General features: G+C 56.1%; 1 protein-coding gene across 1 annotated transcript; it reads left to right on the forward strand.

The window, feature by feature from the left end:
- Window positions 1–1,808: 1,808 nt before the first annotated feature.
- WDR4 (WDR4 tRNA N7-guanosine methyltransferase non-catalytic subunit) lies at window positions 1,809–25,777 on the forward strand. The gene is made up of 11 exons (XM_082840284.1): window positions 1,809–1,912; window positions 3,591–3,656; window positions 4,654–4,797; window positions 11,454–11,610; window positions 12,195–12,307; window positions 14,881–14,941; window positions 21,026–21,124; window positions 22,552–22,616; window positions 23,351–23,534; window positions 24,229–24,298; window positions 25,150–25,777. The coding sequence occupies exons 1-11, from the start codon at window positions 1,824–1,826 to the stop codon at window positions 25,344–25,346; spliced, it is 1,245 nt and encodes a 414-aa protein (XP_082696410.1). The 5' UTR covers window positions 1,809–1,823; the 3' UTR covers window positions 25,347–25,777.
- The last annotated feature ends 120 nt before the right edge of the window (window positions 25,778–25,897 follow it).

Raw genomic sequence — 25,897 nt, forward strand, 5'->3', positions numbered from 1 at the left:
CCCAGCCCTCTGCGTTCTCTGTTCTGTGATACAGACTCTCTTCCATCTTCTGCCTCCATGAAAGCCCCTTTTACCTCATTGCCTTAAAGGAAGCCCAGCTTTTCCCAAGCATTCTGATTTTTTCTTTTAATATTTATTTTATTTTTGGCTGCGGGTCTTAGCTGCGGCACGCGCGTTCTTCCTTGGGATCTTTGTTGCGGCACGAGGGATCCTCCATTGCGGCATGTTGGATCCTCCACTGCAGCGCGTGGGCTCCTCATTGTGGCACGTAGGCTCAGTAGGTGTGGCGCGCAGGCTTAGTTGCTCCGCGGCACGTGGGATCTTAGTTTCCCGACCAGGGATCGAACCTGAGTCCCCTGCATTGGAAGGCTTATTCGTAACCGCTGGACCACCAGGGAAGTCTCCCAAGCATTCTGCTTTAAGTCTGGGCGTCAATTCATCCTTGAATCAAACTGGAGGTGGGGCTGAGTCAGGCAGAGTTTCCATGCCTCATGCCTATCGTAATTCGTCTTATGCAAAAATAGCTTATCTTTTAAGACTGCCAATTAGTTGTTCCATTTATTTACTTAGCAAATATTGAGCACTGACTTCATGCCAGGTTTTGTGGTGCAAGCTGGGGCATCGATCGGTGACTTGCCAATTTAGTAGGCATCAGTCCCTGCCTTCATGGCATTTGTAGTCTGGAGACAGACATTAAACAAGTTATCACGGTGCCGTGGATGCAAATAATGGAAAGTCAGGAGAGGCTTCCCTGATTAAGTGATGACTCCACTGTGATGAAACTGAGTGACTGGAGTTAACTAGGGACATAGACAGGGTGTGGGGAGAACATTTCAGGCGGAAAGAATAGCACGCGCTAAGGTCCTGTGGTTAGCAGAACCATTGTTCCAGTGAACGGAAGGGTAGTCATGGCTAGAGCACTGAGACTGAAGCGGGCCTGGTAGGGAAGGAGGCTGCAGAGTCGTTAGGAGGCAGACCACACTTGGTCTCACAGTGGAAGATTAGGATTTGGTTTCTGTACTGAGAACAATGAGAAGCCACTTGTTGATTTTAAGCAGGGAATTGGAACTGTGTTCTGAAAAGGTCCCTCTGGCTTCAGTGTGGAAACTGCACGAGGTGGGGGTGGCGGGGAGACAAGGGCGGACGTGACACCAGTGAGCAGTGAGACTCTTGTGGGCTGTGTCGTGGCGGAGGCCACGGAGCTGGAGAGAAAGGGCGTCCAGGAGGATTTATGAGATTAGATGAAGAGTGTGGAATATGGGCGCGGAGAGTCCCGAGAAATCATCCCGCATAACTGATGCCTGGTGACCCACTCCATGAGCATTAGAACACAGGAAAGGAGCCCTATCTTGGGTTGAAAAATAGCAGTTCAGAGGCTTTGCGTTTCGGGCGCGTCTGGCTTATCCTCCCTCAGCTCTGAGCCCACCTCTGACACCGTGTCCTCGACCTGGAGGCAAACTCAGACCCTCTCACTTTTTGAAGGACCAAGTAGGTACCAGCCCGGCCAAGTCGCCCGGCCACAGCGTGAGAAAGATCCAGAACTGGCCCTATGCAGTCTGGAGGATGACACGAACACTAAACAAGCAAGTGTATTCCATCCGGACAAACGCGATCAGCAACCGACCCCAAGCCACCAGAGGCGCGAAGGCCAGCTTGCGAGTTTTGGGGATAATGCACCTTCTGCGCATGCCCGGGGCTGGCGCGTTCGCGGGGCCAGCCCGGATGACGTCTCCTCGCGGCGTCTACGTCTGACGTCACTTTTCGGCGCTGGCAGGAAGAGGCGCTAGGCGGCGCACGTGGGTAGCTGCGCGGCGGGCGGGTACATGGCGGGTTCTGCAGGGCTGGCGCTGTGCGGGCATGAGCTGGTGGTGCGGGGCGGCAGCCGGTTGCTGGCCACCTCCACTTCGAGCAGGTGAGGGGTCTGGGCCTGGAGCAGGAGCCAAGGCTGCGGTCGCGCGTCGGGGCCCTGAGACCCCGGCTCTCCCGCACAGCCGGGGTTGCACCCGCCTTGGGGTGACCCCGGGGAGCCCCGCTACTACCTGTGAGCTCTCCGTTGCCACCTGGGCCCGGCCGCGTGCCTGCGCTGCGGAATGTCCGCTCTCCGTGCCTTTCTCCCAAGACCCGCCAAGGGGTCCCCTAGCCGCCCGCCCAGGGCCCCGCGCCCTCCGCGGCGGGTCTGCGGCGCTCTTTGAGGGTTCGGCGAGAGACACTTCCGGGCTCTGCGGGGTCCGGGGGACGCTGGTCAGACCCTTTCTGGAGAGAGGGGTGGAACACTTCCGGGCTCTGCGGGGTCTGGGGGACGCTGGTCAGACTCTCTCTGGAGAGGGGTGGAAGGCAGCCCTTGGGGAGAGGCCTTTACTCCCGGCCACCAAGTTCGGCGCACCCCCTCTCTCCCCTCCCTCTTCCTGCGTAGGTGCCTGTTTCCTCCTCCCAGCCCACATCCCTCGACCCCGCCCGACTTGCCCTTCGGGGCTGGAGGGTTTTATCTGACACCTCCTCGCTCGGGGGGTACTCCAGAGCCACTGCGCGCACCTCCCTAGTGGCCCATTACAAGGTCTTGCTTTTGCTTTCCCTAATTTCACGCTCCTTCCTTATCGTTCCCGGGATTTTTAAATCAGTAAATGTTTGTTGATCGAATAGTCTTGACCCAGGAGCCTCTTGGGTATTAGTAGTGGTAAGTTTCGGCCCCTGTTTTCTTTCCCAGGGTAGTTTTGATTCTTCCATACTTGAAACTGTGTGTCTCTCAAATGTAAAGATACTCTCTGTTTTCTTTGTTCAGTGTTTGGTTTCAGAGATCCAATAAGATGTTAAGTTTAGATTTCACAGATTTATTCACAAACCTGTTGTCTGGCCCAGGTTATTTGTTTTAGAGCCTCGGGGTATCTAACACATGCCACAGTGAGAGACGGCTAAATTAGACTCCATCTGGTTGCTTCATTCCATACCTTTTGAGGAAATCTAGTGGCTGGCTGGCACAGTTTCTGGCTTGGAGGACTGTTTCGCTTCCTGCGCTGCAGTGTGCCACGTGAAAAGAGTTTGGCTGCAGTCACTTTAAAGGCTATAAATTTGCACGATGTCTTCTCTGTGCCAGGCACTGGAGGGGGAGCTCAGGGTCTGATAGGGAAGGTGGGTGGCTTCTATACTGGTAAATGCTTGGCAGCCATGGGAGCTTTTCTGGGGCAGATGAGACATTTTTCTAAACAAGTAATGGTGGTTTTAAACGGGTGCAAAAGACCCTCTGAAAACTCAATAACATCAGAATATAACTTGTTCTTACATAGCCATCTTGCACTGATGTTCTGGTTCTCAAAGAACGGTATATTACTTCCCGTTGAATTTTTGTCTTCATTTATTTCACTTAACTGACTTTTATGGACAGACCATATCAGTTATGTATGGCAAATATAAATAGTTGAAGCAAATAAAGCTACTTAACTGTTCCCTGAAATATCTTATGGAGACAGCTTCTTGTGGATAAGACCCTTAGTGAGTATGCAAATATTGTTTTGATCCAGGTTAAAAAAAAAGAAATGAACATTATAATTACCGAAGTGCTTCCTTTAAAATGTTTTTGTTATTTTTTTCTTTAGTGATGATGACAGCCTCTTCATATATGATTGCAGTGCTGCAGAAAAGGAGGCACAAGAGCATAAAGGGTGAGATGGTAGGGGAGCCTCTTCAGGGCTGATGCATGGTTTGAATAATGGGACCGTTCAGTCTAAGGAGTAAGCTGTTGTCTTATTTGCTGAATTCTTCATTTCTGTTACTCGGCTGTGTGGATAAACCAGGGACCACCTCAGGAGAGAAATGTGGAACTACCTTTCAAATTCAGCATTAAGAATATTAGCAGTTTTTAAAATACTTTAAATTCGTTTTTGTCAGTAATTAACTATTTTATTGGCACTTTGAAATAACAGGGCAATTTTAAATGCATTGAAAGCAGGTATATGAAATTAACTTTAGCTCATTGAAAGATAAAAGTAGAGTATGGTTTTTAAAAATTTTTTTATTGGAGTATAGTTGATTTACAATGTTGTGTTTCAGGTGTACAGCAAAGTGAATCAGCTGTACATCTATATATATATCCACTCTTTTTTAGATTCTTTTCCCATATAGGTCATTACAGACTGTTGAGTAGAGTTCCCTGTGCTCTACAGTAGGTCCTTATTAGTTATCTATTTTATATATAGTAGTGTGTATATGTCAATTCCAATCTCCCAATTTATCCCTCTCCACCTTTCCCCCCTGGTAGCCATAGGTTTGTTTTCAGAGTACGGTCATTCTGTATGGTGGTTTTCTTTAGAAGAATCAGGCTTGGGGCCCACTTTATTTTTCTTAATGTGATTTGATCCCTGCCTCTAGTTGTAGATCAGTTCATGTCCTTGAGGGAGTGGGCCTCTGAGGGTCTTTGCAGATCAGCCCTTGGGATTCTAGTGTGCATGCTGAGAGACTTTTCTGTTTAATTAGCTTTACTCCTTAAAAATTAGAGTGGTCTTTAACCTCTCCGTGTCCCCTTAATATGTTTTATGTTCTGGCTACGTGAACCTCATCACATTTTCCACGTCCGATCGCGTTATAAACGCACAGGGCTGGCCTGGAGGGCGCAGCCTCACTTGCTGAGGTAAGTCCTGACCTGCCCCCTCTCTTTCTCAGGGAGGACGGACAGCCCGTGGATAAGGGGAGTGACACGGTTCTGGCGTCCACCTTCTCCACGTCCGGCAGCTATTTCGCTTTAACTGATGACAGTAAGCGTCTGATTCTTTTCCGTACAAAACCATGGCAATGTCTGAGTGTCAGGTATGAAATGCTAACGTGGAATCATTACGCTGTTGAACGCACGGCTTACACTTGCATGCCAATAACAATAGTGACAGTAGCGATAGTGTAAGAAGCTAACACAGAGCACCAGTTCTGTGCCAGGAGCCGTTTCGAGTGCTGTACTTGTGTTAACTGATTTAATTCTCATGGCAGGCCCGTCAGTGGGGCGGTGTGGTGTTCTCACACACACCGCTGCTCAGGAAACTTTGAAGCAGCTCCAGTTACTCAGCTCAGCTGGGCCCTGTCCTGGTCACTGGCTACAGAGTCTGTGCCCCTGGCCACTGTGCCGTCGTGCTTTCCAAACACTGTTTCTCCAGTCTTGTGGTGGCAGAAATAGAGAATGCCAGCATGCCCCCGGGGAGTGTGTCGGGGACTTCGTGTAAGTTAAGGCACCTGGGCGACGTTTTTTTTTTTTGCGGTACGCGGGCCTCTCACTGCTGTGGCCTCTCCCGTTGCGGAGCACAGGCTCCGGACGCGCAGGCTCAGCAGCCATGGCTCATGGGCCCAGCCGCTCCGCGGCATGTGGGATCTTCCCAGACCGGGGCACGAACCCGCGTCCCCTGCATCGGCAGGCAGCCTCTCAACCACTGCGCCACCAGGGAAGCCCTGGGCCACGGTTTTAACTTGGTGAGTTTTTAAGTCGGTGCACTTACTTGAGTATCTCAAGGGCTGGGGGCTCAGCATTGATGGGAGATGATGTCAGTAACTCAGCAAGAACATAGCTGTCACTGGGCCTGGGTGTTTCCTCTTACCCAGCAAAGTCCTGTGCATGCTCTTCCGACTTTTTATTCTTCTCCTGCATCTCTCTCCATCATTTCCTCAAAGGGAGGGGGCACTGTGGTTTTCTGAGCGCTCGCTTCCCGAGAGCTTCCTTGTCTTTGGAGCGGAGGTGGGTGATGCTGACAGTCGGCTGGGGGCAGATGTAAATGCCCTTTGGCTTTGATACTCTCTTAACTTGCACCTTCTCTGTTTCCTTAGGAGGGTGCAGGCGGGCTTTATTTTGATTGTTCTTTGACATTGATGGAAACACCCACACGGAGCAGAGCCGGCCCTTCCCCTTCTTCTCGCCTCCCTGCGGGCTGCAGGGTTTAACTGCCCTTTCATAATCAGAGATAAACGTGTGCGGTTATAACGCTCTAACTACTGAAGGGCCAAGGTCAAGGAATTTCCTGTTGTAGCCGACTCACACCTGTATTGGGACAGCTACACTTCTAAGATCTTTATCTCATCTTATTTGCTAAGAGAAGGATAAAAAGCCAGATTCCAGGTGGCATCAAAAGCAAGGAGTACCCACTCTGCCCTCGATTCCAGTCAGGTTAAAAATAAAGTCCAGTAACATTACTTCGTTTTTACCTTATACGTGTTTTTGTGTATTAGGTGGGCAATAGATGGTCATGTTTTAAAAGCTTAAAACAGAAAATTAAAGGGATGTATGGGGAATCTCCCTGCATCCGCGCCCTCCAGCTACCGCCCACAGTCAGTTACAGTTTCCAGCCCCAGAATGACTTTTAAATGTGTGTTGCCGTGTAGCCACAGGATCATTGATGATGAACTGCTCCTTCCTGCCGATGTGAATTCACATCACCCTTACCCGGAGAGGCCTGTGAGGCAGCGTCTTCCTGCCAACGTAGCCGGAACATCAGCGGGTCACTTAGAGCACAGGCGATGTCATGTGTTTTCGGGGTTCAGCATTGCTGGGAACATTGGGGTTTCTGACCCTGAGCTCCCCCACAGGGATCCTTGCGGGTAGCCTTGGTTTTGCTTCCACAACCTGTAGGGAGCGGGGAGGGCAGGCCCGCGACAGTGATGGCAGGTGATGGTGGCTGGTGAGGCAGCCAGGGCTGCCGTAACAAACACCACAGCTTCAACAACAGGTATTTAGTCCTCACAGTTCTGGGGCTGAGGTCCAAGATCAGGGTGTCAGCAGGATTGGTTTCTCCTGGGCGTGGCTTGTAGATGGCCACCCTCTTGCTGTCTCTTCACATGGTCATCCCTCTGTGTGCTGTTTTCCTCTTGTAAGGGTGCCCATCACACTGGATTGGGGTCCACCTGGACAGCCACATCACACCTGAATCACCTCTCTAAAGGCTGTCTTTCCAAATACAGCCACATTCTGAGGTCTGGGGGGGTTTTAGATTCCAGCATGAATTTGGGGGGGACACAGTTCAGCCCGTAACAGTAGTTAATCTCCTTTCTTGACCCTGACTGCTACTTTTGTCTGTGGAGTCTCCATACCTTACGTCAGATTCTCAGAAAGGGGGCTTTGCCCCAAAAGATGAAAATCAAACGATCTAAAGGCATCTGGCAGTAGTTCTTTTGCTAAAGTAAAGGCTGTCCGGCCGTGCTTCTGGTGCGCCCACCAGGGTGCCTCGAGGACATGCAGGCTGATTCTGCCTGCAGCGGGATGTATTAGAGCTCTGATCGCCCTCCAGGGACATCCGGAAATCTGCGTCTGACCCCCAGGTTGCCGAGGGGACCTGGGCAACGATCAGAGGACCCAGGGGATCAGGCCTGGGTCAGAGGAGACTTGGGGTCTTGAGGACTGAAGGGCGTGTTGGAGGTGCACCCGATGGAGCTGATGGCAGAGATGTCTGTGCTGGTCAGTACTTTGTGAAGAGTAGCAACTGCGTGCAGTCCCGTCGTTTTCTTGACCTTCCCTCTTCATGGACATTTCTTACCTGCGTTTCACTTGTTCTGCTCTTTCAAAAAGTGCTGCAGTGAATTATCATATTTTCTCAGACGTAACTTTTCTCATTTATCTGTAAAAGTTGCCAAAACTGAATTGCCAAGTCTGAAGATGTGTATTTGTAAATTATGTCGTTGATCACAAATTGCCTTCCCAAGGGGTTTTCCCTTTACCCCCGGAGTGCAGGAGCAAACACCGCACCCCCCAGCGCTGAGTAGCATCTAACCTTGGGCCTGGGGCCGTGGGAGAGAAAAGTGGGACCTTGCGTGCTTACCTCGTTAGGGGTGAGGAGAGCAGCCTTACCCTGAAGAGCTGCTTGTATCTTGTGAGCTGTCTTACGCCCTTTGCTTTTCCGCGGGGTGGTGCTTCCTTTTCCCTTTGATTCTCTGTTGGGGAACTTGGGTTTTTCCCATTTGTGTTAAACGAGTCCATCCGCTGCGGCTGCCCTGTCACCCGGCCGTCCCATGTAGCGTCGCGTGCTGAGCGAGACACTACGGGTGAGCCTCGGCCGACAGGCTCCCCCAGGCCGCCGTACAGAGCTGCTACGGGCGTGCTTGTGTGCAGACCTGCCCCTGTGGGGTCTGCGGGAGGGCAGCTGAGGGCGGGTTCGTAGGTGTCCTGTCTGGTCCCTGGAGCAGTGTGGTTTCCTACCACAGCAATTTTTTCCATTCTCCCCCTTGAATTTTTGTGGTTCATGTAAAAATTTGGGAACTTCAGAGAAGGCCAAAGTAGGAACAAAAACAAACCACTCTGAATCTCGTCACCCAGAGATCCCGAGCGAGAGACACTGCGCGGCACCCGCCTTCCCCCTGCGACGCTTTCTTCGCGGGATCTGTTCTGCCGCTGGAGACCTGTTTTGTCCTCCTAGAGATCACCTCCTCCCAGGCCGTGAGGCCACGGGCCTGACCTCTCTTTGGATGAGGGTGATTCTTCACCGAGGGGGTGTGCCCACTGTTAGGGCTCTTGACCCCTGGGTCCCTCGCAGTCACACTGACCACTTCTGTGAAGCGTGGGTGCGGGCGCAGGGCCTGCTGGTGGTGGGGAGAGTTGGCGGCCAGCTTGCTCTCGCTCTGTAGGTGGCAGCTCTGGACTTGCTAGAAGGCAGACACGCGGGTGAACTGCCACTTCTGTGTGCGTTCCGCGGGTGGGTAGGGATTTCACTCTGGACGTGGGCACGGGGGTGTCCATGCAGCCTGCCGCACTCCAGGGTCCTGGTTCCGGAGCTCCTGCCCTTCTGCCGGGGTGGCACGGCCAGCGCCCAGGGCTCCTGGGGGGCTCTGGCTGTTCTAGAAGGGTCCTGGCTCGTGCAGGGTCTGAGGAGGGAGCAGGGGTCTGCGTGGTGTCGGGCTTCTTAATGAGAGAGTTTAGGTGAGGCCTCCTCAGGCGCGGGGCAGGGCGGGCCTGGTCCCCGTGACCCTGCCTGGGTCCCCCTACCCCGAGGCCTGTGGGTGTGGACTGAAGGGAAGGTGCCGTGTTGTTTTGTCTCTGGAAGGTTGTGTGTCGGGGCTTCTTTCCACGTGAGACCCAATAACGCTCGGGGCCGTAGACCTTAGCGGTCTCGGTGCTGGGCGTTTTCCCTTTAGTCGTTCTCTCTTGGCTTTTAAGTTGATATCAACAGAATAACTTTGTGTAGGAAATGCTTGCATTAGGTGGTGTGGAAGGCATGATGTGATTGGAAGAAATTAAGGAACCAGATTACAACTGCAGGACCTCCCTTGTGTTGCAGCCTTCGGATAATGGGGCCAAGGGGCTGGGCCGGGGCGAGCCCAGGGCAGGGGTCGCGTGTCTCCCGTTGCCTTTTCCAGTGCATTTACCCTGAGCTCAGCGCCTTCCCTCTCTGATTACGCTTTTGCGGGAGAGCAGGGTGAGTTGAAGTCGCCGGGGCGATGACATGCAGTGGGCGGTCCCCCCCATGCTGGTCTAGTGGACGTCACCCTGGAGGGGGTGCAGCAGCTCTTCACCTTTGGGGCACAGACCCCTTTGGGATCTGATGGGCCCCCTCAGAACGGCACCCACCCTCAGTACATCTGACGTCCAGTTCATGCACATTTGACCGGCCAGGGCCCCGAGTGGCTATGGGACCTGCTCACGGCTCAGAGCTCGCTCTAGCGGCCCTTCCTGTGTCCCTGGCAGGGAGGAGGGGGCCACACCCACCCTGGGGGGGCCTGGGCCTTGAACCCAGTGACTCTGTGGAGCGAGGGAAAGCGCTGAGGCCCCAGACCCCGCGGAGGCCGAAGGTTGGTGCCCCCGGGGCTCGTTCTGCTGGGGCGGCACGGCCAGCCACCGACGGTCCTGTCCGCCACCTGTGTCCTGATGCCCACGGGTCCCAATTCCTACACCTGTCCTGCACAGCTGAGCCACGTCCTGGAATCGTTGCCAGGACGGTTTAGCCTGAGAAGCTGGAAGCCCCCAGCTGGCAGAGCACAAGGGGCGAGATGCAGAGTGGGAATGGGGGGGCTGCAGTGGGGAGGGGGCCGGCTCTGGAGGGCTCACTTCGTCCTGGGGTGGGCGAGCTCATTGGGATGCAAGCCTGTTGCCTCCCGAGGACTGTCCTAGGCCGGTGCCCCCTAGGAGGTCGTGCCTCCCCCTCTGCCCCCCCCAGGCCGTGGCCGCGCTCCGCGCAGATGCTCAGTGGGCCCGTTAGGCTGTGCAGCTGTGTTGCTGGTGCAGCACAGGCCGTTTGTTTAAATGACGGGCACGCTGCGAGTTCTGATCAGTCTTGACCTGGGGTCTGATTCCCTTTCCTTGTTGTTGTTTCCCCACGTTCATGGCATCACGCCTCCTTGCCGGGCTGCACTAGACCGAGGAGTGGGGGCCGTCCAGCAGCTGCCGAGCCCGGTGGCGGCGCCTGGAACCCAGCAGGGCCTCCCGCTCGCTCCTCTGTCCTCTCGCCCCTCCCTCCCGAAAGGCGGAAGGCAGGCGGGGCTCTGATGGGCCCTGCGTGGGGGGCGTAACGTTCAGTTCCGTTTCAGGCTGACGTCTGGAGTCCGGCTGCTGTGAGCTGGGTGTCGTCTGCACGGACGTTAGCTCTTTATGGGGACAGTGGGTCTCCTTCCAGCCCTCGGGTGACGGCAAAGCTGAGGCCGGCCCTTCTGTGAAGAGGCCACGCGTGTGGATAAACGGAAGGCGTTTGTGTGTAAAGCAGCGTTATGGCTCGTCTCTAACGTAGGATGAAAACTACGGGCACCTTGTCGTGGAGAGCCTAGTTTGCTACCTGGAAGACGTCCCGGTAGAAACAAAATGAAAAATGGTAACAGGAGGAACCGGCATGACCCCGACCCGGGGCGAGCGGGCCGGCGGTGGGGCCAGTGTCACCACTTGTGGTTTTGCTCCTCGTGGCTGATGTCGTTACTGAACCAGCTCGCAGACGTGACAGCTCTTGTGGCCCCGGATCAAGGATTTGGACTTGTGATGCGCCCCCAGCTCTCAGCATCGCGGCCCTCCCGTGTGCTCACGAGCAGCGCGTGCAGGATCCCGGTCCAGGCGGCAGAGCCGGCGGCGGTGGGTGGGCGGCGCGGAGGGCGGGGTCCTGGATGGGAAGCCACAGGGGCAGGAGGGCCCTCCGCAGCTGTGGTCGTGGCCCAGAGCGCATTGGCGTTCAGGAAACTGGCTGCTGTTGTGTCCCCCCCTTCCACGCACGACGCGCGGGGGAGGCCGGAGAGCCCCGCCCCCAGCACTCTATCAGGACAGCCTTCAAACACACCGTCAGGCTGAGCGGGTCTCACGTTGGCCACGTAGAAACCCACCGCTCAAGATTCTGCCATTAGCACATTTTTAAAAGAAAAGATATTGCGAAAGTAAGTTTTGTCTGAGGCATTGGCTCTGTTTCCATCCCTTATGTTTTTGGCACCGTCTTCGGTAGCTGCCACATGGCGGGAGCCTTGCGGGTCAGCGGGCGGCCCTGGCGACGACCCGTAGAGGCCGACCGTGGGCTTCTCTGGCCTTGTAGGACTGTGGTGAGGAGGTGCACAGCCCTGACCTTCACGGCCTCTGAGGAGAAGGTTCTGGTAGCAGACAAGTCTGGGGACGTTTATTCCTTTTCGGTGCTGGAGCCACACGGGAGCGGCAAGCTTGAACTGGGACACCTGTCGATGCTGCTGGATGTGGTACGTGGGCGACGTGCTTCATTGGCTACAGTCCGGCCCAGGGGACGAGGAGGGGGCGGCCTGTGTGCCAGGTGGGCGGGTTTGGGCTCTGCTGTGGGCAGGGCCCCGATTTCAGAGGTGAAGCTGGCAGCAGGCTGAAAGAGGACGGTCAAGTTAGGGGCAGCTGCGTGGTCTAGACGTGGGGGATGCCCAGGTCGGGGAGACGAGGGGGAAGGGTGTGGAAAGAGCAGGCATCCTCGGAGCCCCCGAGCCACGAGCTGCGCCCCCAGGGGCCCCGAGAGGCCCACGAGGGCTGGGCTGCGGCCAGGGGCGGCGGGGGCCGGGTGGGACCCTGCAGGGGCTCACAGGAACCGGGGCGGTCGTGAAGGACAGATCACCAGGACTCAGTGGTGGGCTGGACATGGGGACACGTGAAAGGAAGGAGAGGAAGGCGACCAGGTGCCCGAGACGGGAGTGGGCGCGGCCGGGCTGGGGCGGGAGCAGGTGTGGGGCAGCTGTGGCCCTCGGGGGACACGTGAGCTGAGGCCTGGGGTGGCGGGGGGAGCCGGCCATGCTGACCCGCCCCTTCTAACCCTCGTGCACAGGCCGTGAGTCCCGACGACCGCTATGTCCTCACTGCCGACCGGGACGAGAAAATCCGGGTGAGCTGGGCTGCAGCTCCGCACAACATCGAGTCCTTCTGCCTTGGGCACACCGAGTGAGTGTCCCCCGTCCCCGTCCCCACACCGAGTGAGTGTCCCCCGTCCCCGTCCCCACACCGAGTGAGTGTCCCCCGTCCCTGTCCCCGCACCGAGTGAGTGTCCCCCGTCCCCGCACCGAGTGAGTGTCCCCCGTCCCCGTCCCCACACCGAGTGAGTGTCCCCCGTCCCCGTCCCCACACCGAGTGAGTGTCCCCCGTCCCCGTCCCCACACCGAGTGAGTGTCCCCCGTCCCCGTCCCCGCACCGAGTGAGTGTCCCCCGTCCCCGTACCGAGTGAGTGTCCCCTGTCCCCGCACCGAGTGAGTGTCCCCCGTCCCCCCACTGAGTGAGTGACCCCATCCCTGTCCCCCCACCTAGTGAGTGTCCCCCATCCCCCGACCGAGTGACCCCTGTCCCCGCACCGTGTCCCCGTCCCCGTCGCCCCAACTAGTGAGTGTCCCCCGTCCCTGTACCCCCACCGAGTGAGTCCCTCACCCTCCACAGAGGGAGGCTCAGGTTTGAAACGCAGGTGGACCCTTCAGCTGGGGAAGCTGGTGGCGAAGTGAGAGGTGCCTCCTGGGAGGAGGGGACCAGCCTGGACGCCTGGCCTGCACCGGTTTGCTTCCTCCTGGGCCCCGTCTAGCTCACCCCCTGGTCCCAGGGCTTCAGAACCTTCAGGACCTCCTTCCCTGTTCAGAATGCATTTCCCAGAGGTTTTCTTGGTGGCACCGAGGTCTCAGTCCCCAGTGCGTGGTCACCGCAGGCCAGCATCGATGCCCTTCAGCGCCCGGCAGTAGAGTCAGCGGTCAGTGGGGGTGTGTCGGGGGATGAGGAACAGGCTTCAGCAATTGAAATCGTCCAGGCAGGCGTTGTTGCTCTGTGATCTGTCTTCTGGCAAGTGAGCGCTTCTTTAGTAAGTGAAGTTTGACGTCATGTGAGGGTGGCGTTTCTGAGGAATGTCGCTCTTCTGAGGCAAAAGGCTGATTACAGTTTGCAGGAAGGAAAAGCACTTAGTTTAACTGGCTGAAGTGTTTTAAACTGCGTTATTTGAGGCAGGGGAAGAATTGGAGGGATTTAATTCAATTCTGAGATCGCTCCTGTTTCCTGGTTTTTGAATGGAACGTTGACCCTAAAGGGCGATGGTTGCTGGCTTTGTACGTCACGATAGCGTTGTTTTAGCTTTTATTCAGTTGTCTAGTAATCCTGCGAGCAGAGTTCCTGTGGCCGGCCAGCCCCCCGCCCCGTTGCCGTCTCTCGGGGGCCTTTGCTGCTCCCCACCCCACTGGGCACACTGTGCCTCGGGGCCTTTGCATGTGCCATTTTCTCCACCGGGCAAGCTCTTGCCCACGCTGCCCAGCGCCCTCCTTCACTCAGCTTTCCGCCCGATGCCACCTGCCCTCTCAGGAAGCGCCCCTCCCCCCGGCCCCTCCCTGCGGGGCTTCTCAGCCTGTGCCGGCCAGTTCGGAGCCGTGAGCCGCCGGGTCTCAAGTGAGAGGTGCCAGTAGTTAAATGCCTGATTCCGGAGACAGTGTGAAAAAACAGTGTCAAAATAGCTCATTATTAATTTGTTATATTGATTGCAGGTTGAGATGATAACATTTTGGGTGTATTGAGTTAAGTCAAAACATAGTATTAAAATTAGTCTCACCTGAGTCTGTTTACCTTTTTAGCGTGGGTATCAGCCAATGTAAAGTTCCCTTGGTGACTCGCATCATGGCTGCGGCCGTGTTTCTGCTGGACGGGCCTCTCTGAGCCTCCGCGGACACCCAGGGTCTCCTATGGCCTGTCTCCCGCCGAGTCCTAGACTTGGGGTGGGGGGGTCTTGTCAGGTTTGCTCACTGCTGTCTGCAGCCCTCAGCACAGCGCCTGGCACGCAGTAGGTGCTCAGTGGATATTTCGGCGAATAAATGACCAATCGTTGCTCCTTAAGAGTCTTGGTGAAGGCCCTGGAAACTGTGGTTTCCACTCCTTTCCTGTAAAGACATCGAGGTGGCTCGTACCCGCTGTCGTGGACGTGCCATTGCGGGGGACACAGGCTGCATTCATCCTGCAATGTGTTCTTGTTCCTTTTTGAGGGCCTTCGGGGAAGGCTGTCCTGGGGAGGGAGGGTGGCTGCAGCCAGGCCAGGGCCCAGGCCGGGTGAGGCTCCAGGCGGCTGGGATGGAACTGGTGGAGGCGAGGGAGCCACGGGGGCTCCTCTCCCAGGGTGACAGCGTGAGAGACGCTGGTGCGCGCCTGCAGCCCCGAGGCTGCCTTCTTGGGGGGCTGGGCTGCTCGGCTGAGGCCTGTGGGTGTGGCCGTGGCTGCGGTCGGTGGCGCTGCCCCCCTTCCACCCGGCCCTGCTCGCGGGTTGCCCTGGTGTCCCAGACCCCGTTGAAGTGCGTGGTTGGGCAGCTCCCGAGCAGGGCAGAACCCCGGGGGCCTTCCTGGCTGGCGCGGCTGGGGACTGCCTCTGGGCCCGAGGGACGGGGCGTGCTCCCCACGCAGTCACGCCACCCCTCTTGGCTTCTGCTGGGGTCAGGCTCCGAGGTGGCACGGGCGGGGCAGAGTCACAGCAGCCCTGCTCACCCGCTGCCTCTCTCCACCTGCAGGTTTGTGAGTCGCATCTTCGTGGTGCCCGACCACCCCGAGCTGCTCTTGTCCTCGTCCGGGGTAAGTGCTCTGCTCCCCGCGGGCGCCCGGGCTCCCCGTGCTGGGGGTGCAGCCTGGAGCCTCGGCTGGGGGAGGACCTGTCAGCGAGCAGCCTGTCTTCTGTTCCCAGCGGGGTTGGGAGGTCAGCACGTGCCTTTCCTGGGTGGCCGTCCACTAGGTGGTGCTTGTGGTCTGCAGGGTAGAGCCGGCGGCTGCTCCAGGGCTGTGTGTGTGTGGTGTGTGTGTGTGTGTGTGTGTGTGTGGTGTGTGTGTGTGGTGTGTGTGTCTGTGTGTATGTGTGTGTGTGTGTGGTGTGTGTGTGTGTGGTGTGTGTGTGTGTGTGTGTGGTGTATGTGTGTGTGTGTGGTGTGTGTGTGTGTGCGCGCGCGCTGAGCCAGAACCGGTGTGCAGGGACTCCGGTCTGAGGGGTCCTTACAGCACGATGACCTCGTCAGAACGGTTGGTAGACGGCCCTTTCCGAATCCCAGAGGGACCTGGTTCCCTCCGGTCCTGCCGCTCTCAGCCCTCGTCCCTGACCCGCCCCTGTGTGAGCGCGTGGAGAGGGGCCAGGCACTTGGCCGTGGTGGAAGTTTGATCAGTAAGTACAGCAGCTCTGTCGCAGGAGCCGGAAGCCTTAACAGCTGAGTGATTGGCGGCACCTTTCTCTAAGGAACACTCTTCAGAAGGATCATCAGGCAGTCCTTTTGCTGAAGTGCAGGTTTTGAGTTCCTAACTGGCTCTGATTCTTCTTTTCTTTTCAGAAGCTCTGCCCACAGCCCTTTATCTTTGTCTTTCCACCCTTTAGCTTTTTATGCAACTCAGGGGCCTGGGGTGGGCGGGGGCCTCATGGACTCCTGCCAGGCAGGCCTTCCAGGCGGTGGCCGCGCCCCATTTCCTTCACCAAGTGTGGTTTCTCACAGGTTTTTACCTTTCCCTTCTCTTGACAGTGACTTGTGAGAGTAAAGAGAAGAAAATAAATGTGCTGGAGTTCCCAGAGATAGCCAGTTTCTGTGAATTTTGCTGTAAGCCTCTTTTACAATGAAAAAGAACACTCAGCCACACAGAAAAGCGTAGTGGCCACCTTTAGTCTTACCACTTAGCTTTGCCAAGTCCAGCGTTTTGCTTTTACTCCTTTTCACAGAACTGCCGTAGGGCTGGTGCTGGCCGTCCTGGTGCCCCATCCCATTGCCTTCCTACCTCCTCACGGGCCACCCGGCCCAGGCGTGGTACGCTGCGTGCCCTGCACACTGTGAAGTGCAGATTGTATGTTTATTTAAAGAGTCAGATGCTGCTGTAAGGCTGAGAGTGGAAACTAGCACTCCACCTGCCATGGCCTCCAAGGCAGGCCCTGGGAGCCTTCGGCTGTGTCCTCTTGGTGGCCGGTGTTCCCAAACAACGCGAGTCATCAAGAAACAAACACGAGCAGTTTCTTCGTGTCAGCTGCTGCCCTCTGCGTGGGAATCAGCAGTGTCCTGCCTGCGTCCCCTCCCTTTTTGCTGGTGGGCTCCTTGTCTCCAGAACGTGCCCCCCGACCTTGTTTGGGGTACATGTCATGGGGCAGCTTTCTGAAGGTGCAGGGAGGGTGGTTAGGAAGGAGCCTGCCTTTCAGGAGGTGCCCTTCTCCCGCCCCCAGCACTCGGTTATCAGGCAGGTGTATGACGCTCAGTCAGATGTTTCCCTGCAGATTGTCAAGCCGTTGCTCCAGGCTTTTCTCTGGTTTTTAGTTTGCTTGGTTTTCTGCCTGCTTTTTCTTTTGAGAAGTCTGCGGCCATTGAGTCTGGGTCCTTCATGTGGGCTCTGATCGCCCTTCTCTCTGGCCGTGTTTTGGGGGCCTTCTCTCCCCGTGCTCTGAAGAATGATGGAGCAGGGTGGGGGTGTCATGGGGGCCCTGAAATTAGCTGCACAGTCAGTGGCTCTCTCCGTTCTGAGTCTTCAGGTCCACAGACCTGGGAGTTTCCTTAGGCTCCCTCCCTCTGGAGCCGTCCGCGCCTCACTCTTCCTGGGATTTGTGCAGCTGGATGTTTGACCCGCTGACTCTTGATTCTTTCCTTTCATACTTTTTCTCTCATGTGCCTGCTCCCTGTTCTGCTTTGGGGGAGGTTTTCTCAACTTTATTTTCCAGCCTTCTGTGGGCGTGTTCATTTCCGCTGTGGTTTCTGCTTTCCAAGAGGCTCTTTCTCGTCCTCGGGACGTTCTCTCTTCATAGCCCCCATCCTTGCATCCTGAATGTAGACTTTGCATCTCCTTGAGGTGCTGGGACGTGTGTTTTTTTTTAGGGATTTTCCTGTGTGTGTTTCCTTTCCTCCCTGTGTGTCGCACACCTTTCCAGCTGGAGGTTTTCCTCGATGTCTGGTGGTCCGTCCACTTATGGCATTGGGGCTGGGTTTGTGAGCCTGGGTGTCAGACTCGGGCACCCGGCTGCATCCCTGTGGGAGCCCTCCTGGGTCAGTCAGTCCTCCTTTTCTCATGGGGGTGGGGTTCGGTGTCCTGTCTTCACCCTTTGTGGGGAGGGGCCCCGTGTCTGTTCTCTACATGTGTCCCAGCGTCCCCGAGACCAAGGCCTCTTGTTCCCATCATCTGTCCCCAGCATCTGGGTTCTGTCTGCATCTCCCCGTGATTGGCTTTGTCCTGTAGGGCTCTGCTCTAAAACACCCCTTGTCACCTGGGAGGACTAGGGGCGAGTGGGGACACCTGTAGACGTGCGTTCGTCTCCCTGTTTATCAGCCATATTGACGGCAAGACATTCATACTCATGTCCCAGCACCCGGCGATTCCTGCCTTAACCATTTGGGGGAAGTTAATTTTCCTCTTTCTCTCTCGGTCATTTAAGTCACACAGAGGTTCTTCTCCTCAGACTTCGTATTTGCTCCGCAGGTGGGTGTGGCCTGTGCACGTCTGGTTTTAGTAAAGGGATCCCACTCACAGGAGGGGCTTTTCTGAGGCGGATGCTGGCGTGGACCCTGCTTCGTTTCACTCGTTGTCTGGTCCTTCTCCTTAGATGTGTGGTTCTGTTTCCTGCCGTCTTAATGAGTGTTCTAACAAACGTTCCTTAATATAACCCTCTCCTCTTTTTTGTGTTACCGAGGTAACGTTGGTTTATAACGTGTAAGTTTCACGTGGACAACATTGCATTTTGACTTCTTTATACATTACAGTGTGCTCACCACCGAAAGTTTAGTCACCATGCGTCACAATACAGTGCAGTTGACTCGCTTCACTCATCTTGCCCTCCCCCCACCCCTTCCCCTCTGGTAACCACTGCTCTGTTCTTTGTATCTGCATGTTTGTTTTTGTTTTGTTTGTTTACTTTTTATATTCCACGTATGAGTGAAATCATATGGTATTTGTCTTTCTCCATCTGACTTATTTCACTGAGCATAATACCCTCCAGGTCCATCCACGTTGCTGCAAATGGCGAGATTTCATTCTTTTTTATGGCTCAGTAACGTGGTGTGTGTGTGTGTGTGTGTGTGTGTGTGTGTACCACATTTTTCTGTTGATGCGCACTTCGGTTGCTTCCAGATCTTGGCTATTGCAAATAATGTGGCAGTGAACAGAAGGGTGCGTATATCTTTTCAAATTAGTGTTTTTTGTTTTCTTCTCAGGGGTGGAATTGCTGGATCATATGGTAGCTCTATTTTTAATTTTTTTTTTTATTTCGGTACGCGGGCCTCTCACTCTTGTGGCCTCTCCCATTGCGGAGCACAGGCTCCGGATGCGCAGGCTCAGCGGCCATGGCTCACGGGCCCAGCCGCTCCGCGGCATGTGGGATCTTCCCGGACTGGGGCACGAATCCGTGTCCCCTGCATCGGCAGGCGGACTCTCAACCACTGCGCCCCCAGGGAAGCCCTATTTTTAATTTTTTGAGGAACCTCCATACTGTTTTCCACGGTGGCTGCACCAGTTTACCTTCCCACCAACAGTGCACGGGGGTTCCCTTTTCTCTACATCCTTGCCAACATTTGTCATTTGTTGTCCTTTTGGTAGTAGTCATTCTGGCAGATGTGAGGTGATATCTCATTGTGGTTTTGATTTGCATTTCCCTGGTGATTAGTGATGTTGGGCATCTTTTCATGTGCGTGTTGCCCATCTGTATGTCTTTAGAAAAATGTCTACTCATAGTCTCTGCCCATTTTTTTTAAAATAAATTTATTTATTTATTTATTTTGGGCTGTGTTGGGTCTTCGTTTCTGTGCGAGGGCTTTCTCTAGTTGTGACAAGCGGGGGCCACTCTTCATCGCGGTGCGTGGGCCTCTCACTGTCGCGACCTCTCTTGCTGTGGAGCACAGGCTCCAGACGCGCAGGCTCAGTAGTTGTGGCTCACGGGCCCAGTTGCTCCGCGGCATGTGGGATCTTCCCAGACCAGGGCTCGAACCCGTGTCCCCTGCATTAGCAGGCAGATTCTCAACCACTGCGCCACCAGGGAAGCCCCTTCTCTGCCCATTTTTAAAGGTTTTTTGTTGTCGCGTTGTAGGAGTTCCTTATCTGTTTTGGTTATTAACCACTTATCAGATATATGATTTGCAAATATCTTCTCCTATTCGGTTGGTTGTCCTTTTGTTGATCGTTTCTCTTGCTGTGTAGAAGCTTTTTAGATTGAAATAGTTCCATTTGTTTATTTTTGCTTTTATTTCCTTTGCCTGAGGAGATATATCCAAAAAGATATTGCTAAGATCAATGTCAAAGAGTGTACTGCCTGTGTTTTCTTCTAGGAGTCTTATGGTTTCAGGTCTTACGTGTAAGTCTTTAATCCATTTCAAGTTCATTTTTGTGTATGGTTGGAGATTGTGGACCAGTTTTATTTTTTTGTATATGGCTGTTCAGTTTACCCCACACCATTTATTGAAGAGACTGCCCTTTCTCTGTTGTATGTTCTTTACTCCTTTGTTGTAAATTGTCCATAAGTGCATGGGTTTATTTCTGGGCTCTCAATTCTGTTCCATTGATCTGTGTGTGTGTTTTTCTGTCAATACCATGCCATTTTGATTATTGTAGTTTTGCAGTATAGTTTGAAATCAGGGAGCGTGACACACTCTAGCTTTGTTATTCTTTCTCAAGATTGCTTTGGCTATTCTGGGTCTTTTGTGGTTTCATATAAATTTTAGGATTTTTTTGTCTTATGTTTGAAACATGTTGTGATTTTGATAGTGATTGGAGTGAGTCTTCAATTGTTTTAGTTAATAATGTACATTTTAACAATGTTAATTCTTCTAATCCATGAGCAGGAATATCTTTCCCTTTGTTTGTGTTTTCAGTTTCTATCTACAACGTCTTATACTTTTCTGAGTACAGGTCTTTCATCTCCTTGGTTAAATTTATTCCTAAGTAAATTGTAAGTGGGGTAGCTTTCTTAATTTTTCTTTCTTTTAGTCTGTTGTTAGTGTGTAGAAGCACAACAGATTTTTCTACATTGATTGTGTACCCTGCAACTTTATTCTATTCATTTATTATTGCTGGTAGTCTTTTGGTGGAGGCTTTTCTATATATAAAGTCACGTCATCTGCAAACAGTAACAGTTTTACTTTTCCAATTTGGATTCCTTTTCTTTTTCTTGTCTGATTGCTGTGGCTAAGACTGCCATTACTGTGTTGAATAAAAGTGCCAAAGTGGGCATCTTTGTCTTGTTCCTGATAAACCCTCCTTTTTTTGCATTTATGTTATTTTTGGCGCACACATCAGGGCCGTGCCAGTTGACACTCTCATGGGTAACAAACGGATGTCCTCTTTTCACCCATTCTTAAACAGTGATGTGTGGACAGTCGTCACATGCTCATTAACCTCATGTGTTTCTCCTTGTGCGAATGCATGCTCATTGATGGGTCCGTGTGTGTACGTGCATGCATGCGTGTGTGTTCACTCCCAGCCCGAGCATAGCAGGTGTTGTCTTTGACCTCCGGCATGTGACAGGGTGTCTTGTGTCCTTGCCCATTTGGCTGTGTGGGGTCACCCGTGTTTACTTATTGGTTTGTGCGACTCTGCACAGTTGTTACTAAGCAAAGAGCCTTTAGCTGGGAGAGAGGTGCAGTGGACATAGCTGAGTTATTCCCACTACCCGGTGAAGCCTGGATGCCTCATTGGGTGCTGACCCGTCCTTGCTGTGTGCAGGACCGCACCCTGAGACTCTGGCAGTACAGAAGCGGCCGTGAGTTGCATTGTTGTCACCTGCCCAGCCTGCAGGAGCCAGCGGAGCCCTGGAGCAACAAGGTAACCTCACGTTTGTCTCTGGTTTATAGGGCGTCTCTCCAGTCGTGGATCCTGTGGAAAAAATTCGTTTTACGTTGGAAAAGTGTTTTTCCTGTCAATGTAAACTTCTTCCAGCTTGAGAGGAATCGTGTATTTCAAATTCTGAAGGCACCTAGTCATGTAAATGGGAAAAAGTTTATATCTTACCATGTTTGCATTCAAACCACTAATTTACAGAAAGGCCTCTAATCCTGCTTGGAAATGGAAAAAATAGTGGTGCCTGGTGGGGAGCTGAGCATGCCCAGGATTCCCTACCTTGGTCCATCGTGGGTCAGCCTCGTGCCCCCAGGATGGCGCACTGGCCAGTGCATCCCCAGGTCGGGTCACCTGAGCCTTCAGCTGTCAGGGGATCTGCAGGGGAGAAGGTGTGGGCTGCCTTTCAGGCTCTCGGGCTTCTTCGCTCTGATGCTCCCGGGCGGGTGCCCTGTTTGGCTGGGGTCCAGCTGATCACACGTGGACGGTTCTGGCAGCTTCCAGAGGCCCAGCTGGGCCTGGTGGGGAGGGAGGGTCTGCTCACGCATTTCCAGGGCCTGCAGAGCTGGCCTGGGGGCTGGGGTCATGATGCGCAGGGTGGCAGCCTGTGGCACGGGGCTTTGCTGCATGTCTAACGAGACCTGGACCTGAACTGAAGGGCTCTCCTCCCTCGTCCTTGGCTTCTCGGTTCTCTCGTCCACCCCGAGACCTCTCTGTAGCACGTGGGCAGGTAGGCCTGACATGGGTCAGAGCCCCAGGACCTCAGGGCCGCGGCCACCCAGCCCAGTGGCTTCAGGGCCCTCTGGGTCAGTGGCCTCCAGCTGCCCTGGCTGCCCCCGTGCGCGCCTCCGCCTTGGGTTTCTGCAGCCACGGTGCCCCCGTTAGAGCTGCGGCAGAGAGAGGCCTGCTCGTTCTGCCTTCTTTCCATCTGTGCTCTGCTCACCCCTGACGCCCCTGGACGGCGAGGAGAAAGCGTAGAGGGGAGCAGCGGCCAGGGCAGCCCCTGAGAGCTGTGCGTGGGCCTGCCGTGCCCCCTGCGCCTCTGCTGGCTCCCAGCCCAGGCTGCTTCCTCTGCCGGAGCACGTGGATGCTCACGTGCATGCCTTCCTTTCCTCCCCGTGTGCTCTGTCCTCCCTCCTTTTTGAGCAATTCCATTGGCCTTGGAGATGTGGCACAGCTCCGGAGGGAGGGCCAGAGCCACGGAGCGGCCTCTGCCGTCTGCCCCGTGTGTCGGAATTCCCTGTGAGCTGTGCCCTCACTGGTGTGCAGAGAGTCCTGCAGTGTCTTCTCTTTGCCTGTCATGGACCACACGTGGGGACCGTCTGTCCTGCAGCGATGCTCGCAGTTGGAGCAGAGCAGCCCGGCGTCAGGTCCTGCCAGGCTGACACCCCTGAAGCCGCTGCTTTTCCTTTCAGAGGTTTGCTGCGTCCAGGATCACTTACTGGCGCCAGGAGGACTGCGTGGCGCTCCTGTGTGACGGGTGAGCCCACGCGGCCCGTTCGGGAGGCTTGGACGGCGACGCTGGCGCGGCGTCTGCCTGCAATGAACTTCGCTTTACGAGCCCTGCTGCTGCGGGCCGGGCGGCTCCCTTTCTGTGCGCTGCATCTTAATCCGCTAGGGTGAAGGGAGCAGTCGCCCCCGGCTGGTCTTTTGTGCAGATAGAATCCCAACGAAGGGTCGGCTGTGGTAGAGTCCACCTCAGTCAGTCCCAGCTGGGCATGAGAGACCCGTCGGGGGCTGGCGGTGCTGACGAGGTGGGTGTGGGGGGCACGGGCCACTCAGCGTTCCCTCCTGGGCCTTGTCTGCGTGCTGGAGGGGGGGGCGTTTGGGGGCCTCCCACATTGTCACTTGTCCTGACAGCAGGCCTGGGGTGGGCGGCTGAGCTCATGTTGGAAATGAGGACGCAGGATTAGAGGGTAAAAAGCCTGCTGGGGAGGGCTGAGCGCGGCCCGGGGTCCCGTCCGCTGCTTGGCGGGCAGGGCGGCTGTCTCATCTGCACGGCTTCGACTTTGCTGCCTAGTAAGCTGTCCCCAGACTTCGGGACTGGAGCGTTCGTTAGCTCACGGTTCCCGGGGTCGGGGAAGCGGGAGTGGCTTGGCTGGGGGCTCCGGGCTCAGGGCGTCCCGAGGTTGCCGCTGCGGTGTTGGCGGGGCTGGCCCGGGGCTGAGTGACCCCGTGGGCGCTGTCGTGATCGTCCCCTCTCTCCCTGGGAAGGCTGCCCGTGGTCTGCCTCTTCCAGCTGGATGTCCCCCGGCGGCAGCTGGTCTACCAGCAGCAGCTGACTTTCCAGCACAGAGTGTGGGACGCCGCCTTCGAGGAGGCCCGGGGGCTGTGGGTCCTGCAGGACTGCCGGGAGGCCCCCCTCGTGCTCTGCAGGCCTGTGGGCGGCCAGTGGCAGGTGAGATGGGCGGCCCCGCTGTTTCCGTCGACTACGCCCGTGCCAGCGGCTGTGTCCTTGGGGGACAGCGGCCACAGGGCTTGCGGCGTGGGTGCAGGGAGCTGGGTGCCTGGCTGGGTTCTTCAGTGTCACGGTGCCTGCACGGGTGTCTCGGGGGTGAATTGCTGTCATTGGTATGTATTTCCTGTGATTGTTCTGCGGACACGTCTTTTTAGGAGAAAAGCCCACAGTTGGTGAGCCCTGGGGGTGTGTCCTTAACATTTGCAGCCTCGGCGCAGCCTTGCGCTGGGGCAGTGGTCCCGCTGGACAGTGAGGGGGCCCCTCCTTGCAGGTGGCCTGGGTGAGCCGTGCATAAAGCAGGGATGTCACCTCCCGCCTGTCCTGTGTCTAAGGTGCCATGGGGAGAAGCAGGTGACACCCGCAGAGCCCTTTGCAAACTTGCACGGCCTTGACGAGTGCTGAGAGCGCCCGGCAGCTCGCTCGGGGGTCTTTATCTGAAAACTAGCAGTGAGTGATGCCGCCAGCTGGCGCCTGCCAGGTTCCAGACACCTTGGGCGGAGTCCTGCGTGGCGAGCCGCGGTCGCTGCCATGCCTGATGAACCGGGGAGAGCGGCCTTTCCGCCTCCTGTGAGTACAGGGGTCACCACTGTCCACCGGCCTCTTTCCAATAAAGGTTTTCCGTTCGTCTTCTCAGTCTCTTCCTGAAAGTGCTGTGTCGAAGAGGGTCTGTGCTCACCTTCGCGAGAACTGGGCCATGTTGGAAGGTGAGGACCCGCCCTGGCCTGCTTTGCAGGGTCATGTTCAGCCGTGGGCGCGGGCGGACGCTGGTTCCAGAGCGCGGAACGCAGCAGGAAGCTGTTCTGTGGGTGAGGGTGCAGGGCCTGTGGTGGGTGCGGTGTGTGTGTCCGCGTCCGTGTCAGGACAGCAGAGCTGCTGTGAGCCGGGGCCTGGTTGGTTCCCTTCGCGGAGATTGAGGCGCCGAGAGCCCCTCCGTTTGTACTGGCAGAAGGCAGGCTCTTGGGACGCAGCTTCTGGCTGTGTCTGGGGGTGCTTTTAACTCAGCCCTGGAACTCAGGTGCCTTTACTCGAATAAAGAAATGATTGCTCAGAAGACTTCTTGGGAAGACAAGCCACCGTCCAGATGGAGGCCTGGGTCCTCCGAGCTCTGGGGACACAAACGCAGCTTCGGTGTGTATAGACGCTAGAGCGGCCCGCACGTCCCACTGTTTCTGTGGGCCCTGCGGGGTCTGCATCCGGCCGCTCGGTGGTTGGCAGATTTCAGGTCCCCGCTGGCTGTTGGCTGGAGGACACCCCAGTCCCCAGTGCAGAGGAGCAGGGGCGCGGTGCCGACAGGACGCAGCCACAGCCTCTGCACCTGGCCTCCCGGGGACCTCCGGGCCCCGCATGTCCTGTTAGAAGCGAGTCCTCGGTCCAGCCAGGTGTGGCCACCAGGAGGTGGGCATCCTTGGGGCCATGCCAGAGGAGGCGCCACAGGTCCACGGAGAGCCGGGTGGTCACTGTCGCAGGAGGGTCCCTCCGGCCCACCACGTCCCCCGCTAGAAGCAGAGCCCCTGCGCTCCTGTGGCACACTGGCACCCATTCTTGTTCCGCACAGGCTCTGCTGGCACGGACAGTGGCTTCAGCAGCCTCTACAAGGCCACCTGTGACAACATGACCACTTACCTGAAGAAGAAGGAGGAACGGCTGCAGCAGCAGCTGGAGAAGAAGCGACGCAGGGGGCCACCGCGCGGGTCCAACGGGCAGACCAAGAAGATGAAGGCGGGGCGCGCACCACGGAGCTGCTCGTCCTAGCTCGGCTTGGAGTGCTCCTTGGGGGTGCTCGGGGCGGCGGGACGCTGTGCTCGCCCCTCCTGCCCGCAGCGCCCTGACGCAGGCAAAGGGGGGACCTCATTCCCTACTCGGGCTGGGGGGCGGCGAGGTCCATCCCGACTCAGCGGACACCTGGGGCCGTGCCAGGTAGCTGGACGCGGGACCCTGGGCTCTAGAACATTCTGTTGCTGAGCAGAGCCCTCTGGCTGGAGGGAGGCCATGCAGCGTGTGAGCCGCTATGCCTGAGCAGTGAGTGCCTCCAATCCCCTTCCCTTCACACTGGAGGGCACGTCACCCTGCAGCTGTGGCGCTGTCCTTTCCTGCTCGTCCACGCGGCTTCCTCTAGGGGAGCCTGGACGCGGACGGATGTCTTTCCAGCAGTGCGGTGCACACCTGCGCTTTTCTCCAGTCCCCTCGCCCTCCTGGATGGTCCACTACGCTGTCCAGCAGGCGGCTGCGCGCCGCGGGGGCCGTAAACCTGAGGAGTTAAGTCCTTGGTTCCCTGGGCAGCGCTGGCTCCGGTGCTCAGGCCC

Source organism: Leucopleurus acutus (assembly GCF_964270905.1).
Source record: "Leucopleurus acutus genome assembly, chromosome: 5".
NCBI classification, from domain to species: domain Eukaryota; kingdom Metazoa; phylum Chordata; class Mammalia; order Artiodactyla; family Delphinidae; genus Leucopleurus; species Leucopleurus acutus.

Coding starts and splice junctions, on each gene's coding strand:
- WDR4 (XM_082840284.1), top strand. CDS start 1,824: ATGGCGGGTTCTGCAGGGCTGGCGCTGTGCGGGCATGAGCTGGTGGTG. Junction 3,657..4,653: donor GAGGCACAAGAGCATAAAGG/GTGAGATGGTAG, acceptor TCTCTTTCTCAG/GGAGGACGGACAGCCCGTGG. Junction 14,942..21,025: donor TGCTCTTGTCCTCGTCCGGG/GTAAGTGCTCTG, acceptor TGCTGTGTGCAG/GACCGCACCCTGAGACTCTG.